At 53.3% G+C, this 17,968-nt stretch overlaps 6 protein-coding genes across 6 annotated transcripts; 4 read left to right on the plus strand and 2 right to left on the minus strand.

Moving 5' to 3' along the window:
- Positions 1–324: 324 nt before the first annotated feature.
- Positions 325–4,692, plus strand: Z517_06999 (uncharacterized protein; the record flags this gene model as incomplete). Its single annotated transcript, XM_013428738.1, has 4 exons — positions 325–355; positions 418–569; positions 619–742; positions 791–4,692. The coding sequence occupies 4 exons, from the start codon at positions 325–327 to the stop codon at positions 4,690–4,692; spliced, it is 4,209 nt and encodes a 1,402-aa protein (XP_013284192.1).
- A 1,483-nt stretch (positions 4,693–6,175) lies between these two features.
- On the minus strand, positions 6,176–6,777 carry Z517_07000 (uncharacterized protein; the record flags this gene model as incomplete). Its single annotated transcript, XM_013428739.1, has 2 exons — positions 6,176–6,645; positions 6,699–6,777. 2 exons carry the CDS (start codon positions 6,775–6,777, stop codon positions 6,176–6,178), a joined length of 549 nt encoding a protein of 182 aa, XP_013284193.1.
- Positions 6,778–7,600: 823 nt separating this feature from the next.
- Positions 7,601–9,167, minus strand: Z517_07001 (uncharacterized protein; the record flags this gene model as incomplete). The annotated part of the gene is made up of 2 exons (XM_013428740.1): positions 7,601–8,974; positions 9,030–9,167. 2 exons carry the CDS (start codon positions 9,165–9,167, stop codon positions 7,601–7,603), a joined length of 1,512 nt encoding a protein of 503 aa, XP_013284194.1.
- A 963-nt stretch (positions 9,168–10,130) lies between these two features.
- Positions 10,131–11,571, plus strand: Z517_07002 (O-acetylhomoserine (thiol)-lyase; the record flags this gene model as incomplete). Its single annotated transcript, XM_013428741.1, has 2 exons — positions 10,131–11,251; positions 11,307–11,571. 2 exons carry the CDS (start codon positions 10,131–10,133, stop codon positions 11,569–11,571), a joined length of 1,386 nt encoding a protein of 461 aa, XP_013284195.1.
- Positions 11,572–12,721: 1,150 nt separating this feature from the next.
- Z517_07003 (uncharacterized protein) lies at positions 12,722–14,866 on the plus strand (the record flags this gene model as incomplete). The annotated part of the gene is made up of 1 exon (XM_013428742.1): positions 12,722–14,866. One exon carries the CDS (start codon positions 12,722–12,724, stop codon positions 14,864–14,866), a length of 2,145 nt encoding a protein of 714 aa, XP_013284196.1.
- An 811-nt stretch (positions 14,867–15,677) lies between these two features.
- Positions 15,678–17,351, plus strand: Z517_07004 (uncharacterized protein; the record flags this gene model as incomplete). Its single annotated transcript, XM_013428743.1, has 1 exon — positions 15,678–17,351. One exon carries the CDS (start codon positions 15,678–15,680, stop codon positions 17,349–17,351), a length of 1,674 nt encoding a protein of 557 aa, XP_013284197.1.
- Positions 17,352–17,968: the final 617 nt, after the last annotated feature.

Here is a 17,968-nt window from a genome sequence, read left to right on the forward strand (position 1 = left end):
AACTTACACTAGTCGTACCGGCGCCTCAAGCTCGAGAGCTCCAGGGCTTGGCAACAACCAGGCTCCTCGTTCGTCATCGCGATCCACCCCATCCAGTCCATCTCCATTTCTCTCTCCATCCCCGTAAGACTTCCAGCCATTTCCTTAGAAACCGTTGTCGCCTGTCCTTGTGTTCCCGCGAGATCAAAAGTTATCCTGCCTTAATTCAGAATCACCTGCGCCTCATCTTTGTCCCTCCCTGAACATTACCTCGACCTCTCCATGCCGTCAATGCGCTACATCTAGACGTTCCCCAATCGCATTACGAGCCTACCACGCCCGGCCATGTCGGAGACGATTGGATCCGCTGCCTCAGGTTTGCTCCTCCTGCTCAAGTGGCTGTCTGTTCAGCTAGGGCGCTGACACTCTCAATTCTAGGGCATCCGAATCTCAACCTGACGACTGAGGAAAAGCGAGTCTACGGCCAGCTCCTGAAAGAAGCTGACCCCGATGGGTTCGGAGCTGTCTCTGGAGATGTGGCCGTCAAATTCTTTGAGAGGACAAAACTGCCACCGGATGTCTTAGGACAGGTTCGGAATATCGAGAGGATTCTCTGCGCCCCTGTTGACGATTCAATAGATATGGCAGATTGCCGATACCGAAAATCGAGGTTTCCTCACGCCAGCAGGATTTGGAGTTGTGCTCCGACTTATTGGCCATGCGCAAAGTGGCCGTCCACCTTCAGCCCAGCTTGCAACTCAGAGTACGTTCAGTTGAGAACGTCGGGAGATGACTGAACTAATTGTCGCAGCTGCGCCTCTTCCTCGATTTGACACTCCCCTGTCCGAACAACTGGCTCAACCCCCTCCCCCTCAACCCGTTCAACCTATTGTCCAGCAATCTACTGGACCTCCTGCCAGCCCGACTCCTGCGGCTCATCCCCCGATCCGTGTGCCTGCTTTGACACCAGAAAAGGTCGCAGAATATTCGACCATGTTTGAGAAATCAGGCGCAGAGAACGGGCTGCTCTCCGGGTTGTTGGCTAAGCAAATATTTGAAAAAGCGAGGTTGCCCAACGAAGTTCTTGGGCGCATATGGGGGCTTTCCGACACGCAGGGTCGCGGCGCCTTGGATGTCACGGAATTTGTGATCGCTATGCACCTTTTGGCCTCGTACAAGTCAGGCCAGATGCGTGGTGTCCCAAGCACACTTCCTCCGGGCCTTTTTGAGGCCGCAACTCGTCGCCCGGCTGTACGACTAAGTAGTGGATCTCGTCCGGGCTCAAGTACTGTTCCCGCGGTGAACTACAGCGCCCGGCCACAAAGCCCCATCACGAGGCAGCCGCAAGTGAGTACGCCGTTATCGTTGTCGGCGCAGTCGACAGGAGAGCCATGGGTCATAACTCCGGCCGACAAAGCTCGATTCGACAGTATTTTTGCGACAGTCGATCGCCAAGGAAGAGGGTTTATCACTGGAGAGCAAGCAGTCGAGTTCTTCGGAAATGCTAGGCTACCAGAGGAGATCCTGGCCCAGATTTGGGATTTGGCGGACATCAACTCTGAGGGCCAATTAAACAGGGACGAGTTTGCAGTGGCCATGTACTTGATCCGACAACAACGAGGAACGAAGGATGGACGAGGCATCTTGCCATCCGTTCTTCCCCCTGCTCTCATCCCTCCCAGCATGCGAAAGATGCAGATTGCTCCCCCTCAGCCAACCGCTCCAGCATTCGAAAATGCGGCGCCGACAAAACCACGTTCTGCCGCCGATGACCTGTTTGGCCTCGACGCATTCGGTCCTGCTCCCACGGTACCTGCGGTCGCCCCTATCCAAGTACCTCAATCAACGGGTGGCACTGACGCTGGCCCGTTCGCGAACCCCCCGGGTGTTTTGACACCACAGACGACGGCCACAACCTTCAAACCATTTGTGCCAACCAGCTCGTTTGGCCAAAGTATCATCCCACAGGCAACGGGATCACCAGCACCCCAGCCGAGAGCGCAACCCGATGACCTGCTCGGGGACGCAGATCCAGAGATCAGCTCGAAACTCACAAACGAAACCAGCGAACTAGGTAATTTGTCCAATCAAGTCAGCAGCTTGTCTAAGCAAATGACAGAGCTTCACACGGATAGAAGGCAAACTGAACAAGAGCTGTCCAGCGCATCTGCTCAAAAGAAGGCGTTTGAGGGCAGATTGGCTCAGCTCAGGTCTCTTTACGAAAAGGAGGTTCAAGAAGTCAAGGTGCTCAAAGAACAACTAACAGCTTCCAAGAATGATACCAAGCGGCTGCAGCAGGAAATGGCCATGATTGACGGGACCCATCAAGATCTTGCAACGCAGCACCAGCAACTTCGTGCTGCACTGGAATCTGACCAGCGTGAAAATGCTTCGCTCAAGGAACGCATTCGGCAGTTGAACCAGGAGATTGACCAGCTCAAACCGCAGCTCGAAAAGATCAAGTCGGATGCGAGGCAACAGAAAGGTTTGGTTGCAATCAACAAGAAGCAGTTAGCTACTAACGAGGCCGAGCGAGATAGAATAAAGGCCGAGATAGCTGCTGCTCAGAAGGAAGTTGAGGACGCGCAACGAGAGGCCGAGGAGTCGGCTCGACAAGTGGAAGCCTCCAAGAAGGAGTTGGAAGAAGCACGGAATATTCCAATGCCTACGGTCAAGAGCCCTCCCGTTGTGAGCCCTGCGCCATCTACGAGCTCCAATCCGTTCTTCAGGCGGACAACGGACACGACCTTCCCACCTGCGGTCGGTGCGAGTGAACCAAAGGACCAACAAAGTGCTTTCGACAGCATATTCGGGCCGTCGTTTGCTGCTGCGGGTCCTGCTCCCACAACGTCTTTCTCTGCACAACCATCTACTCCCGCTGGGCAACAAACTCTCCCACAGCTTGACTCACCGGCCCCTTCATCCACACCTCGAGACGCTGCTGAACCGCCGGCTCCACCCCAGTCCCGACAGATCAGCTCGGCCGCGCTTCCTTTCCGCAGGCCGCTCGAGAGAGAAGATTCGATCAGCTCCTCCGTCAAGGTTGCGGCACCGGCCAGCAGGCTTAGTCCCAGTGACACCCCTCAAGCACTGACTCCTGCGTCTACCGCTAGCCCGGCTGAGCACAAGGACCCAAGCGAAGACCCCTTTACAGCCGCCGCACCGGATGAAGAACAGGAATCTGTCCGTAGAACACTGCCTCAGCCCACCGCTGGAGAAACAACTGTTGACGAAGCTTTCGGTAAGGCTTCAGCCGACCAAGCGAAAGACATTCCAGGAGCATTTCCAGGTTCACGGTCTGACACTCCAGGTGCTGACCCAACCGTGATTGCTGCTGGAGCTGGCGCTGCAGCGGTGGCTGCTGATTTAGGTGCCGCCGCCGTCTCCGCCACAACCAATGGTGATAAACCCAACGATGCACAACCCTCAGCGGCCAGCAAGAGCCTTGAGCAGAATTTTGATGACTTCTTTGGAAGCGCTCTACCGCAGCGTTCGGCATCTCAGAAGGCTGCGGACTTTGACTCTGCTTTTGCTGAGATGGGCAAGCCAAAGGTCGCACTGAATGAAGAATTTCCTGCTATCCAGGAAGTCGGCGACGATGAGGATAGCAGCGAATACAGCGAAGACGAGACACCCATGAAATTCGACGACGATTTCAATGCAAAATCTCCACCTCGAGAGAGTCCTACCGATGTGGGAACTGGCAAGCAACCGGAGGTCGCACCTGAGCTCAGCAGTACCCTGTCACCACGCCCTGCCATTGCCGGCTCTTTATCAAATGCTAGCTCACTACCAGGGGTGGAATCGCAACAATCTCCGCCCACTTATAACGATGCAGTAGTGCCTGAAGACAACCCAAGCCAATTTCCCCGAGAATATAAAGGCTTGCTACCAGAGCGTGAAGACCCAACTTCACCAGTCCCGACAGCCGGTGGTTCTAGTCACCCTGCACCTCCCCCTAGTGGCGTTCCGCCAGCATATGGTCCTGAAGCTCAAGCCAGAAGCCCCTCAGACAGTAAACCCACTGCGCCACCTCCGACCGCGAGTGCACCGTTTGACTTCGACTCTGCATTTTCAGGTGTGGGGGCTGCCCCAGTTGAAGAAGACGATGACGACGAGGACGATGATGATACTGTCTTCAGTCCGCCGAAGAACGCTGCACTTGAGTTTGACCCGACTTTCGATTCTCCTCCGCAACCCCCGCGGGCGCAATTCCCTTCAGCCCCAGTCACAAACGGGGCTCCAAAGCTTGGGAATGACGATTTCTATTCTGCGGTCACGACATCTGGACCTCCTCAGCAAGCACAGCCGGCAACGTCTCCGGTCTCTCACGACTGGGATGCTCTCTTCGCACCACTGAACACAAACGCAAATAACGCTGCGTCGTCACAGCCAGCATCTGATTTTCCACCAAGTCAAACACAGGCCGTCGAAGTTTCCACGCCCTCACAACCACAAGGCCAGTCGGGTGTCTCTTCGCCACCCCCGACTATTGTCACGCCAGCACAGACGTCGCCCCCACCACCCTCAAAAGTTGAGCGGCCCCAAATCGGTCGAGCTCTGAGTACGGGTACGGAGCACGATGACCCAATCCTCAAGAGATTGACTGCCATGGGATGGTCACGCGAGGAGAGTCTTGCGGCACTGGAGAAGTTTGATTATAACATTGATAAGGTGAGTCTCGTGCAACTGTTGATCCCCCCTGCTATCTAGCCATATAGTTCACAGATTTTTTCTCATGTCCTTGCGTTGAGCCATTATTTCGACTCCGATGCTGACCATTGACTGTACGATGCAGGCTGCCGATTTCCTGACCTTCCGCTCTTGAGTCCTCGGTCACGACCTGTATCACCCACAGATGGATATGTTCGGAGCCGAGAGCCAGTTCGTTGGCCTAGCCAGGGAGGAAATGAGAAGCAGAAAAAGGCGAGAAAAACTGTACAGTCTCGATCTTGCGGTGGAAGCCCCCACACTTTGGGGTTGGTTCTCTTTCTATTCTCTCTCCCTCTTTCTCTCCTTTATATTGGCTTTTGTGTGAAAATCTCCTTTTTAGCTGTGCACTAAGACCGACCTCTTCTTGAAGCGAAGAATTTTCTTGCCTAATTACTGCGACGAGATATAGTTGCTCTCTCTTGCAAGCGTGCACGCACAGACATTGAGTTGAGAGATTGAGGAGGGAAAGGATGTTGATTTGTATGCAGATTCGGATTCAGATTCGGATTCAGATTCGGATTTCAGATTCTAACTGAAAAAAAAAGGCTTACACTAAATGACAAACCGAGTGTCTCTGGATCATCCATTTTATCTGTCAGTCAATCAGTGACTTTGAGCCTCGAGAGGTCAGGGGTTGCATTCGTGCTTTTCACGCATTTATTTCCCTTTTAATTACATCCGTCCCTTTGTCTGTTGCTCTCCTTTACTCTTCTTTGCTTGTCTTTGTGAGAGATATATGTACCTCGTACGAGGTATGCATGGTGTACGAGGATCCGCCTCTCAGGTGTCCTCTGTCTTGTATCTTACGTCTCGCGTCCTGCTTGCACAGTACCTCTGCTCGCCGTCGTGGTCGGCACACTTGCACACTGATTGTCACTGCCTACGTACGTAGATGACATGCGACACGACATGACATGATAGACATATGTACCACACTATATTACAGGAGGATCCAGCCGGCGAGAGGGGCCATGACGATGGTGATGGCGATGACGACACAGTGGACGCTCTATACTAAAGCTCGGGAATGGAAACGGAGCCTTCATGCGTCCCAAAGAAAAGACATGTTCGTTGAGCGTTTGGCATCTGTTGTCTACTAGAGTCTGTTGAGCGGTGTGAAAGGCGTCCGAAAGATGGATGGATTGCTTTTACCTCAAATTGACAACTTGGTGTCATCTCGATGGACGACAAGGACGCTTTCATGACAACAACGCAATGGGAAGGGCGGATGAGGGCGGAGGGTGTGCACGCCCCCGACTTCGACTTCGGTTTCGATTTGGACTTCGACGTTGATGTTGAAGAGCTGAAAATAAAGGGAATCACGCCCAGGTCACCGTCCTTGTTAATATGGTGACGAAAGCGAAGCAACAACGAGGCGAATTGAGGCTTGAGGTGGGCGTCAGCAGCAAAAATGCGGTCAGAGTCGCAGTATTATTCTTCGTTCTTGTCTTCTGCTAGCTGCACCGATTCCTGATTTCTAGCCTTACACAAGCTCGACTCCAGCCCGGTTCACCTGCCCCTGCTTGTTTTGGGGCTTGTTCGCACTGAATCTGTCGCCCAGAAAGATATGAGAGAAGGCGAAGAAGGCAGTAATTCCAAAGAGGACACTATTGAGTCGGTCAACAAGAGCCAGGAGGGATGAAATCACTCCGACGTACAACTCGAATACCCCAACCACGACACTACCTGTGGCGGACGCACACGCCCCGATTTCGCAGATGTCTGCTCTGCGTAAGCGATCTGCCATAACGGCAAACCCTGCCAGCCAGAAGATGGACGTGGTGGTTTCAGCGGCGAGCATGGCAAATGGATGAGCCAGGACTGGGAAGTAGCGGGGTGTCAAGATTGTATAGGGAACCGTGACAAGCAAGGTGAAGACGGCGATGAAAATGAAGAAGACAACCCCAGCAGGGACATCGAGGGCAGGACGGTGGGTGTTCAGGACGTTGGCCACTGAATCATCGTGTCAGTTCACATCGCTCTCAAGCAACAAGTGCAGAACACACCTGTTGCTCCAAGCGCCATGGCGATGAAAGCCAACACTCCTTGAACGATGCGGAGGATGAGGACTGGACTGAGAAACATTTTGGATGAACGCGGGTTGCTGTTCTTGCTGGCGATGTGGACAGGCTCTGGTAACGAGAGTGAGGACCCTGAATCTGAGAGATGCGGATACGGTTGGAGGAGGTCGTCAACGACTATGATGGATTCAAATAACGGTTTGCGGAGAGGGCAAATGGATTTAAATTGATCAAAATATTGACGCCCAAAAGTTGAAGTTTGAGACCCGCCGAAAAGATTGCAACTGCTAGTATTAATACAACTAACACACTCACAGCCGGCGCGAATGTGGGAATAGAAGGAGATGGTCTGAACTTTTATCTCTGTCAGGTAGAGAAATGGGAAAGGAACGGGCGAGACAGGTATTCATAAAGCAATCAGCCATGTCTGTCAAGCATTTGCATCGTTTGTCCCACATGCGACACAGACGACGCTTTGGGCGGACAGCAAGATTGGCTGTTTGAGATCATATCGGAGGGGATGACTTGCATGGACGGTCTGTGGTCGGTCACGACGGGGAGGAGGGCGATGGTGTTTGACATTCTTGATGGAAGTCGGAGAACAAAGCAGATGAAGAAGATGAAACAGACGAAGATGATGGAGATCAAAGAAACGCAGGCGGCACAGTTTGTTGGGGCTAAGGCTGCGACAGTCGCGATGCGCAGGGGCCGCGTTTCAGATTCAACCGCGTCACGGTGATTGATTCGACAGCACGACATAACACCATCTCTGACTACTATCACCATCGTCACCAATACCACGATCCTCATCAGAGAGACGCCATCACGAGTTGGCGCCACATCTCACCCTCCCTTACAGTCATGTCATTGTCCCACCCGACGCGTCTCTAGGCACTCTCAACCGCTACAACTTCGCCACTACTTGCACCATTTCCACGTCGTTTCTCCCGCGAGATCATGCCCCCGGAATACAGAACAGTAGGCAAAATCCCCACGGCGCACCACAGTGCCATGGTCCACGTCATGGTCTTCCAGCCCGAAGCATTTTTGACGGCGGCCGATACCAACGGCCCGAGCAGACTCCCCCCGGCCCATGACACATTGAAGATCCCATAGCTCTGGGCATACGCAGACTTCCCAGCAAAGACATCGGGCTCCTGCCGCACCTTTGCATCGCATACTTTGCTGAATTCTGCCATCAGTGAGGTCAAGAGAAGCGCGGTAGCGGCTCCCAAAAGTACCAGCAGCGCGCACAGTAAGACTGCTTGGCCGACGGTGTCGTGGTCAACCAGCCTCAGCAACACCCAAAAGGGTACTGACAGCAGCAACCCAGACGCTGCGATCCAGCGCGGACCGTACTTGTCTGTCAGATGTCCTATCCATGGGCCTGCGAAGCCTGGCACAATCAATGCCAGGAAAGTCAATCCGGCTCCCAGAGAATCCCAGCCAAAAACCTGGTTCACATACAAGGGAAGAGTCGTATCAATGGCCGTAAAGGTCATGGACCCCACAAGATTCCCCCAGAACGCCACCAGAATACGTCGCGATTTGAGCAGAATCAAGATGGACGGTAATTTTCGCTTAGGGCGCGTGACAGAAGGCTCGGCGACTGCTGTTGTTGCATTTTTCTCGGCCACAGCGGTTGAGTTATTTCGATCGTCAAGTTCGATATCCTGTTGAAGGGCGGCGGTGGATATTGGCTGATCTGAAGTAGTTTCTGGTTCAAGCCATCGGGCTGCGATTTTCTTCTCGATCAAGGCCAGTCGCAAGACGATATCAAATCCGATCACCGCAAAGGTCACCCCGAACACGGCGTAGTACCCTGACCGCTCGTATACCACACCGCCAATCAGTGGCGACACCAAGACCCCCAGCGAAGTCGCCAGACTGACATATCCAATAGCCTGACCTGATTCTTGCTCGCTCACCGTATCAGCCAAAAGTGCTAGGGCGACCACCCATACCACAGCAGCCGACACTCCTTGCAACACCCTTCCCGCCACTAGCACGGGGATGGTTCTGCCCAAGCATAGCATCAAAGTTGACCCGGCAAGGATGACCAGGCCTGCAAGAAATGGCCCACGGCGAGAGCTGGTCCAGTCGGCCATAATGCCACAGATCGGAGCGAACACTAGCAATCCAGCTGCATATACGGAGAGCAGGACCGAAACCCAATGCTGCGTATCATCATGGTCCACATGGACTCGATCTTGGAGGGCAAAGGGGATGACGGGAACGATTACCCCGTAAAGGAAGACATCCTGGACCGAGGTGAGCACCTGTACCGCCATGAATTCTTGACAGAGAGGTACCTACAGTGAAGACAGACCAGCACACCGCGAAAACAATGAATATCTTGGACGAGCGGAATTCAAGAAAGGCTGGCCTGTGGCCGCGCAGGGGTATTATTCGATTGCGCAGATCATGGCTTATGCTGTTCAGCCCCAGAGCCATTGGGTGATGTCGTCTGCTTTGACTGCTCCTATTCTTGCATATACAAGAAAACCACGGGGCTCACAAAGTCGATAAATACACCGTCATGGATCTTGCAGCGCCGTTGGTTCTAGTAGTTTTTCTGTTTGGAGGAATTTCGCTTAGCTAAGTGGACGTCCTTCTCCGTCCCGGATCCGAAGAATCTGGGCCGGATGGTCTTAACTCCTCAGCCTCGGATCTCAGAATGGGAAGATAACAAGATAGCCATCTAGCAACTGAATGACTTCCAGCATCCCATGCAGCTATGCCAGGTACCAGAATTGGTCAACTACCCGAAGAAATGACCTTGACCGATTTGGGACAAGGCTATTCGCATTGCTGCTTGTACATGGGATTCTTGTAGAATCGAGCTCCGCAGTTTCACTTCCCAGCGCAATGCAGCGCAGCGCAGCCAAGTCACCAACTGGGGAAACGAACATGGGCAAGAAATGACGGTCTTTCTTCGTCTCCTTCTCTGTCGCTTTTTGAGTTTGCGCAGTCGTCGAGATACGAGGAGGATTTCTGGTTGGGAAACTGACGTGGGTTGATGGCCCGATCACGCAATTCTTAGCACCGCGTCCAATTGAGTCTTTCGAATGCGGGGAAACTGGCCTCGAGGCACTCGAAGCTGGTGGAAAAGGTGACCAACTGAGAGCTTACGAGGGAGGAACCCCTCCAGAGCTCACAGAGACTTTTCTTTCTTTTGCACGCCATCTTCAGAAGCTATTCTCACAAAGGTCACTGGTGCATCTCTTCGTGGCCTTTGACCCGAGACCAACTTCCTTCTCCCCTCCTCCATTCCTCTACTAAGAAAACATATAACCTCTCTTCAGCAATCCAGCCATTCTAGCAAGCCTGCAGTCTTGTACTTCACCACCTCGTGTCACTCCCCTCTTCAGCTGAGCTGTCAAAGCCCATCCTGCTACAGAACCGGCGATCTTCACAATGCCTTCGGACGACTGGGTTCAAAAGTTCGAGACCCTTCAGGTCCACGCTGGCCATTCGCCAGATCCTGCCACCAACTCTCGCGCTGTCCCCATCTACCAGTCCACCTCGTTCACTTTCAATGACAGCGCTCACGGCGCCAGGCTCTTTGGCCTGAAAGAGTTTGGGAACATCTACAGCCGGATCATGAATCCTACTGTGGATGTCTTGGAAAAAAGAATTGCGGCCCTCGAAGGGGGCATTGCTGCTGTTGCCGCTTCGTCTGGCCAAGCTGCCCAGTTCATGACCATTGCGGCGCTGGCGCATGCCGGGGACAACATCGTCTCGACATCCAACCTGTACGGCGGCACCTACAACCAGTTCAAAGTCATGTTTCCGCGCTTGGGGATTCACACCAAGTTTTTGACTTCGGAAAAGCCCGAAGATTTCGAGGCAGCTATTGATGACAAGACCAAAGCTGTCTATGTCGAGACCATTGGCAACCCTCGCTACAACGTCCCAGACTTTGAGGCTATTGCCAAAATCTGCAATGCCAAGGGTGTGCCTTTGGTGGTGGACAACACCTTTGGCGCCGGTGGCTTCTTCTGCCAGCCGATCAAACATGGGGCACACATCGTGGTGCACAGCACCACCAAATGGATTGGCGGCCACGGCACCTCGATTGGTGGCATCATTGTCGATTCAGGCAAGTTTGATTGGGCAGCTAACGCGAAACGATTCCCTCAATTCAACGATCCCGCTCCCGGCTATCATGGCTTGAAATTTGTTGATACCTTTGGCCCTTTGGCTTTCCTCATTCGAGTGCGTGTAGAGATCTTGCGTGACTTGGGATCCTGCATGTCGCCATTCAACGCCCAGCAGTTCATCTTGGGCACTGAAACGCTGAGCTTGCGATGCGAGAGGATTGCAGAGAACGCTCTGAAGCTGGCCAGATGGCTCGAGAAACATCCCAACGTGGCGTGGGTGTCGTATCCTGGGCTCGAGAGCCATCCCTACCATCAACTAGCCAAGAAATATCTTCCCCGCGGTTTTGGAGGAGTCATGTCTGTCGGTGTCAAGGGTGGCTCTGCTGCAGGTTCGCAAGTGGTTGACGGGTTCAAGATTATCTCCAACCTCGCCAAGTGAGTATTCTTTCCTGAATTGCCCCAAAGCTGTGCCCCGCTAATCAGAGTGCAGTGTCGGTGATGCAAAGACGCTCGCCATTCATCCGTGGTCGACAACCCACGAACAACTGAGCGAGCAGGAGCGGATAGACTCGGGCGTCACTGAAGACATGATTAGAATCAGTGTTGGAATTGAGCACATCGACGACATCATTCACGACTTTGAGCAGAGTTTTGCTGCCAGCGAAGCCGCACGGCCGGATGCAGAGGGCAACAAGGACAACGCAGCGACTGGTGCGAAACCAAGTGGTGATGCAGCACTCAGTGGGGCTACCTGATTTCCCTGACCTTTTGTTCTTGTTTCGTTTCATGGAACGTTGCGATACAGAAGAGGGATCCTGATGACACATTTGGATACAGGGCCGAACCTCTAGAACGATGGAGTTCAACCGACAAAAGAGTGACATGGAACACAAGAGGCTTCGTTATACCTAAAGCGATACAGGAGAAGGACAAGGCAGTGACCTTGGTATTGCCTAAGCGAAAGAAGTATACCACGTAGAATCTGGAGAGCTGAGGAGCTGCAAGCCACTCGGTGAGGCTGGAAAGGGGAATTCCGGGACAAGCTGCGACAGCCAATCGGTGGTGGTGGCTGTAGGGCGACAATCTAGGGACTTGGATATTTTCATTTTCACATGCTCGGACAGCCCTTTCGCATTCGGCAATTCCAATAATATCACGAGGAAATCTGTTCGCCCAAGCTCGGTCAGATGTGCAATTCCCAAGGCTTGCCGAGTCTTCTAACCCCCAGAGCCCGTATTCCGTATCCAGTACTGCGTGTGTGCAGTCAGGCAGTCTACCAACTGCTGTCCATCTTTGGTTACATGTCCGTTGGTCTGGTCCACTTACTCGAGAGCTTGCCACTACAAGTAACAGAGCCTGGCAATTGTCTGGCTAAGATCGGGGATGCCGAGGCATTCTGGTGGCACACGGTGGCATTAACTTGATGCGATGGAGATCGCGTCGTGGTTAGTGGTTAGTGGCACTTGGTGGCGTGGCATATGATGATGATGGTGATTATTCCTCCGCCCGAACCATCTGCAACCCGCAGGTGCGCAGCCCAAGAAAGGGAGAATAGCAGATGACATGCCATGAGATGCCACACAACGAGCATTCTCGATGCATTCTTGGTCCCAGGCACGCGCTCAAGTTCCCTGGGCGCCCCTCCCTACGAGTAGAAGTTTTGTCGAGCCAAAAGTCGCAAGGAGACTGAGTGACGCCGGCCCCGAATCAGTTCCCACCTCCTGTCAGATCAGAACTGGCAAGTTATGTTATTGTCCTCCCTTTACTCCGTCGATTCAGTTTTCCTTTTCTTCCATTTCCACTTTCCTGGAGACCCCGTAATTGATTGACCGTTTCTCCAACTCCCTTTTTGGTCTCTTTCGCTCATCCTCGTCCTCGTCTTTGCTCTCGTCGGCCGCCCTCACCATGCCCCTTCTCTCATCCAGGGCGCTCTATGCGCAAAAGGCCGATGAATACTACCAACCACCTCCCAAGGGGCAGCCGTATTCCATCACCGTGTCTGGTTCAGAGAAACCTGACCGTACTCTCGTCTACCGCCATCGGAAATGTCGCGATGGCGTCCTCGAGACCCTCGATCCCTCTGTCACTACGGCCCATGAAATGTTCGAATACGCCGCACAGAGATGGCCTCACGCTCCGTGTCTAGGCTACCGACCCTACGATTCCTCCAAGCAAGCTTACGGCCCTTACGAATGGCTAGATTATGAGACAGTCCGCAAGAGGAGGTCAGATTTCGGCGCAGGACTCGTCGAGCTGCATGCAAGAGAAGGGATCCAGGGCGCGAACTATGGCGTTGGACTATGGTGCCAGAACCGACCTGAATGGCAACTCACGGACCTGGCTTGCATGTCCCAGTCGCTGTATTCGGTCTCTCTCTATGACACGCTCGGTCCTGATGCGTCTGAATACATCATTCAACACGCCGAACTGGCATCGGTCGTTTGCTCTCTGCCACACGTCCCCACCCTCATCAGGTTGAAGCAGCGCCTCCCTCACCTCAAATTCCTTGTCGTCCTAGACCCTCTTGAACCGACCCTGAACGAGAAGCCGGAACTGTCCAAGCAGCAGCTGCTCGACTCCATGGCTGCAGACGTGGGGCTCAAAATCTACTCTCTTGCAGCCGTGGAAAAACTTGGAGCATCTCTAGGGAAACCCAACAACCCTCCCAAACCTTCAGATCCCATCACCATCAACTATACCTCTGGGACCACGGGAGCACCTAAAGGTGTCCTTCTCACCCACGCAATGTGCGTAGCAGCCACGTCCTCCTCGCTCATCTCTATTTCAGTCAAGGAGAATGGCGTGATCTTGAGTTACCTGCCACTTGCCCACATCTACGGCCGCTTGTTGGAACACACTGCGATCTGGAGTGGTAGCCGGATCGGCTACTTCCATGGCAACATCCTCGAACTTGTGGACGACATCAAACTCCTCCGTCCTACCAACTTTGCTTCAGTCCCTAGATTGCTGAATCGCTTTGGCGGAGCGATCAAGGCCAACACAGTCGAGCAGCCAGGCGTCAAGGGGGCACTGAGCCGCTACATTGTCCGTACGAAATTAGCCAACTCGAATCCGGCGCCGAAATCCCCAGGATCCGCTGCGCCAAGCCCAACCTACCGACACGTGATCTACGACCGGATCTGGGGTCGCAAGGTCTCCTCCGCCCTGGGTCTTGACCGTGCAACGGCGATTGTGTCGGGCTCAGCGCCTCTCGATCCCTCGTTGCAACAATTCCTCCGCGTCGTGCTGTCGTCTCGGGTCTATCAGGGCTATGGGTTGACGGAAACGTACGCGAACGCGCTGACCCAGCCAGCCGATGACTTTACCGTTGGTAACTGTGGTGGTGTTGTCCCCTGTGTGGAAGCGTGTCTGCTCTCGGTGCCGGATATGGATTACAGTGTCGAAGACAAACCATATCCTCGTGGTGAACTCTTGCTCCGGGGTGCGTCTGTATTCACGGGATACTATAAGAACCCGGAAGAAACCGCCAAGGCCTTTACGGAGGATGGCTGGTTCAGGACCGGCGATATTGCCAGTGTGGACGAGAGGGGCAGGTTCCAAATCATCGATCGTCGCAAGAACGTCCTGAAACTCGCGCAAGGAGAATACATTTCACCGGAACGCATTGAAGGCGTATACTTGTCTTCATGCACGTACTTGGCCCAAGCATTCGTGCACGGCGACTCGTCACAGACCTCACTTGTCGCCATCTTCGGCATCCAGCCGGACGTGTTCGCCCCGTTCGCGTCGAGAATTTTGTCTCGCGACATCTCGCCTACCGACGTCCCTGCACTCCTCCGCGCATGCGAGGATCCCAAGGTCAAAGAGGCCGTGCTCCAGGATTTGGAGAAGTGTGGCCGCAAGAAGAAATTTGCGGGTTACGAGCGCGTCAAGAGCTTCAAGCTCCTGCTCGAACCCTTTAGCATTGAGAACGAGCTGTTGACGCCGACCCTGAAGCTGAAGAGGCCCGTCGCGGTCAAGAGGTTCCGCGCCCTCTTGGATGAACTGTACAAGGAGGACGCTGAGAGGCCGCGCAAGGCCAAGTTGTGAAGAACCCAAAAACCTTTTTTAGAGCATACACAGGTCAGGCACGGAGCACGCTCTTCTCTTATATGTGTGTATAAGTGTATCTATGTACTATGGCTGCATGGGCACCTGGCATGTACTGTAGAGGTGCAGGGGGTAAGGAGTCATGGCACTACCTACTGTAAGGCTCCATAGAAAACTAGCACCATCTCAAAGATTACTACAAAATTCACTCGCTTGCTTGGAGTATAGGAGAGCAGGATACGAGCGGAATCGTATCCCACATGTGGTAGGTAACAGACCGCTCGATTCGTCTCGTCTGGTCTTGTATCGTTCTCCAGGTTCTTGCCCGTCGTAAGTCATTCCCCTATTTTGGGGGTCTGTACTCAAGCAGCTTAGGTACCAGGTACCATGGTACGTAGGTACTTAGGTAGTCCTCTTTTAATTAGCTAGACTTACTTATAGTCCAAGTCCTATTAGGCTACCGTAGCTAGTAGACCTTCCTTTATGTATCCCGCCTTCTAGTCACATAAAGGCTGTTTCTAACACAAGGCCGATATCTCCGTCTACAACTCAACGCTGGGTAGTCGGTAAGCCGCGCAGGGAGAGTTCTCGATAAATCCGGGCGTTAACGTCGTCGCCTCGGAACATCTTTTTTCCTCTCAGTGCCAAGGCTGGGCCTCAGCCTCGTCAGGGGTGTTCCTTCAGCCAACCCTCTTTCAATTGTCCTGTACGCCGGACTACCAATCCGTCTAGACTCGTCGCGCACTGACCGTGTATCGCTGCGATTCCATGCATGTAGACGAGGGCATTGAGATAATCCACATTGTGGGCAATGAATCCTCTCTCGTCACGACCCAGGAAAGGTCGCCTTGGGAGCACAAAGTCCAACGACGGTTGTATTACCTGCAAAATCAGAAAGGTAAAGTGCGACGAGTTGCGGCCAGCTTGCAGAAGGTGCTTGGGCACTGGCAGAAAGTGTGATGGTTACGGCCGCAATGTCGATTCACATGCATCTCGGCCGGCTGCGGCGGCAACGAGCTCCGGCAATCTGCGCCGCCTCATTTCCACTACAGCTCACAACCACGCCGAGCCCGAGGAGCTGCGATGTTTCGAGTTCTTCATGGAGAAAGTGGTGCCGAACTGTACCCGAATGGTTGACGGAGCCTTCTGGCACCAAATTATTCCCCAGCTCAGTCGTTCGGACCCCGTCATCTGGTACGCTGTAAATTCTCTCGCCTGTCTCATTCGCCACCCGCAGTTTTCGCCGACCTGGACGCTCCCTGGAAGGAAGATCCTACAACCTGCAGTGACCGACGAGCATCGAAGAGCCCTGAGATGGTACAACCAATCTATCGCCAAGTTGCAAGAACGAATCTCAAACGAAAATGTGTCGTCAACAACCACCACCATCACCTTCGTCAGTTGTATATTGTACATTTGCATCGAATGCGTGCACGACGACCCTGTCGAGGCCGCTGCACTTTATCGACGGGCGGTGGCGATGATCGGACCGGTGTCGGACCATCATCAACGCGGACACTCTTCCACAACTCGACGTGAAGTAACGCTCGAAGAAACGGTTCGAGCACTGCTGCGCCATATGGCCATCTCGCAGGGCTTACCAGTGAAAAGAAGTGCTGCTACTGCCGCCGCCGACGCCGGTGGTCGTCCTGTTGTTGCTGTTGATGGCCCGGAACGGCACTATCAGTTTTCCACATTACAGGATGCGAGGGACGAGCTTTACGTTTTGATGAGCGAGGCTCATGAATTTATCGTCCATGTAGGTGAAATCAAAATTAGGCTAACGAAGAAAGGCTGGAAACCATCTCCTGACCTGGTGTCATGGCAAAGTTGTATCGAGGCAAACTTATCGAAGTGGCTTTCCGCTCTTCGACATTTTGTCAGCAGCAATCCAGACATCGTGTCTCAACAAGACGATATTGAGCGGTTTGCCCTCTTGAATGTTGGGTTCAGCCATTACTATATATGGGTCGCTACGTCTTTAAACATGGACGAGACTGTCTTTGACCATTTTATAACCACGTTCCAAGCCATGATCGAGCATGCGCGTCACGCCGCCGCAACGCGCAACAGTGGATGCGGCCGTCCCGTATTTGTATTCGAGACTCGATTCATCCCTTCTCTATTCTTCATTGCGTGCAAATGTCGCGATCCGGTCGTGCGCCGACAAGCCGTCTCTTTACTCGAAAGCGGACCTTTGATCGAAAACACGTTCAAAGCCGAGCCCATGGCCAAAGTCGCGAAACGTTGTATCGGGATCGAAGAAGCCGGTAGTGAAGGAGGCCTGTTCCACTTACAAGCTCACAAGACCGAGGTTCCCCCCGAAGGCCACAGAATAACCTGGAACAAACTCATTGAGATGCCTGATGCTCATCACGGCAGAGTGGATCAGTACTTGATGTTTGGGAGATGGCAGCAGCAGCAGCAGCAGCAGCAGCAAGTCGGCGGAGAATGGATTTCCAGCACACACATTGTCAAGATATGAAAGTCAAGGCTGATGAGTTTGGCCTCGATCGTCCTGCTCTCGGGAATTCCCTGTCATCAACCCCCACTTTGTTGCAATCTCTTACTGCACCGACGTGTCGAAGCTGTTCGGCCGACATTTGATGAACTTGGGGTTTTCAGTGTTGGTTTTTAAAGAAAACAAGTCTCCAGAATGGCAAAGAAGCCAATGATGATCGAGGCTGCCGCGGCTGTCGATAACAAGAAACGCCTATCCGGTCTTGCTCTACGACGTACGATTCACCCGGGGGCCCTTACCAGACAGATCACAAGGGAATTTAGGCAGCAAGCGGAAGGCAGCAAATCTGTCAGATTTCCTGACGCCCATTCTGAAAACGAATGCCCAACAGAGAGGCAGGTATAACCAACCGATCGCAAAGGGCCCAGATTAGCCTCCCCTGTGAGTCTTGCTCAGGGAGCACTCAGGGAGGAGCACTCAGTGATTGCTCAGCCAAAGGCTCAGTCAAAGCTTGGGGTAAAGCGGCCTTCGCTCACCCTCGAGGATCAAACCGGTAAATGGCAATTGGGTTTTTTGTTCTCGAGTAATATAGGTACTTTGGTACTTCTGTGCTTTGGTACTTGGGTATTTGATGTATCTAA

Source organism: Fonsecaea pedrosoi (assembly GCF_000835455.1).
Source record: "Fonsecaea pedrosoi CBS 271.37 unplaced genomic scaffold supercont1.4, whole genome shotgun sequence".
Taxonomy (NCBI): domain Eukaryota; kingdom Fungi; phylum Ascomycota; class Eurotiomycetes; order Chaetothyriales; family Herpotrichiellaceae; genus Fonsecaea; species Fonsecaea pedrosoi.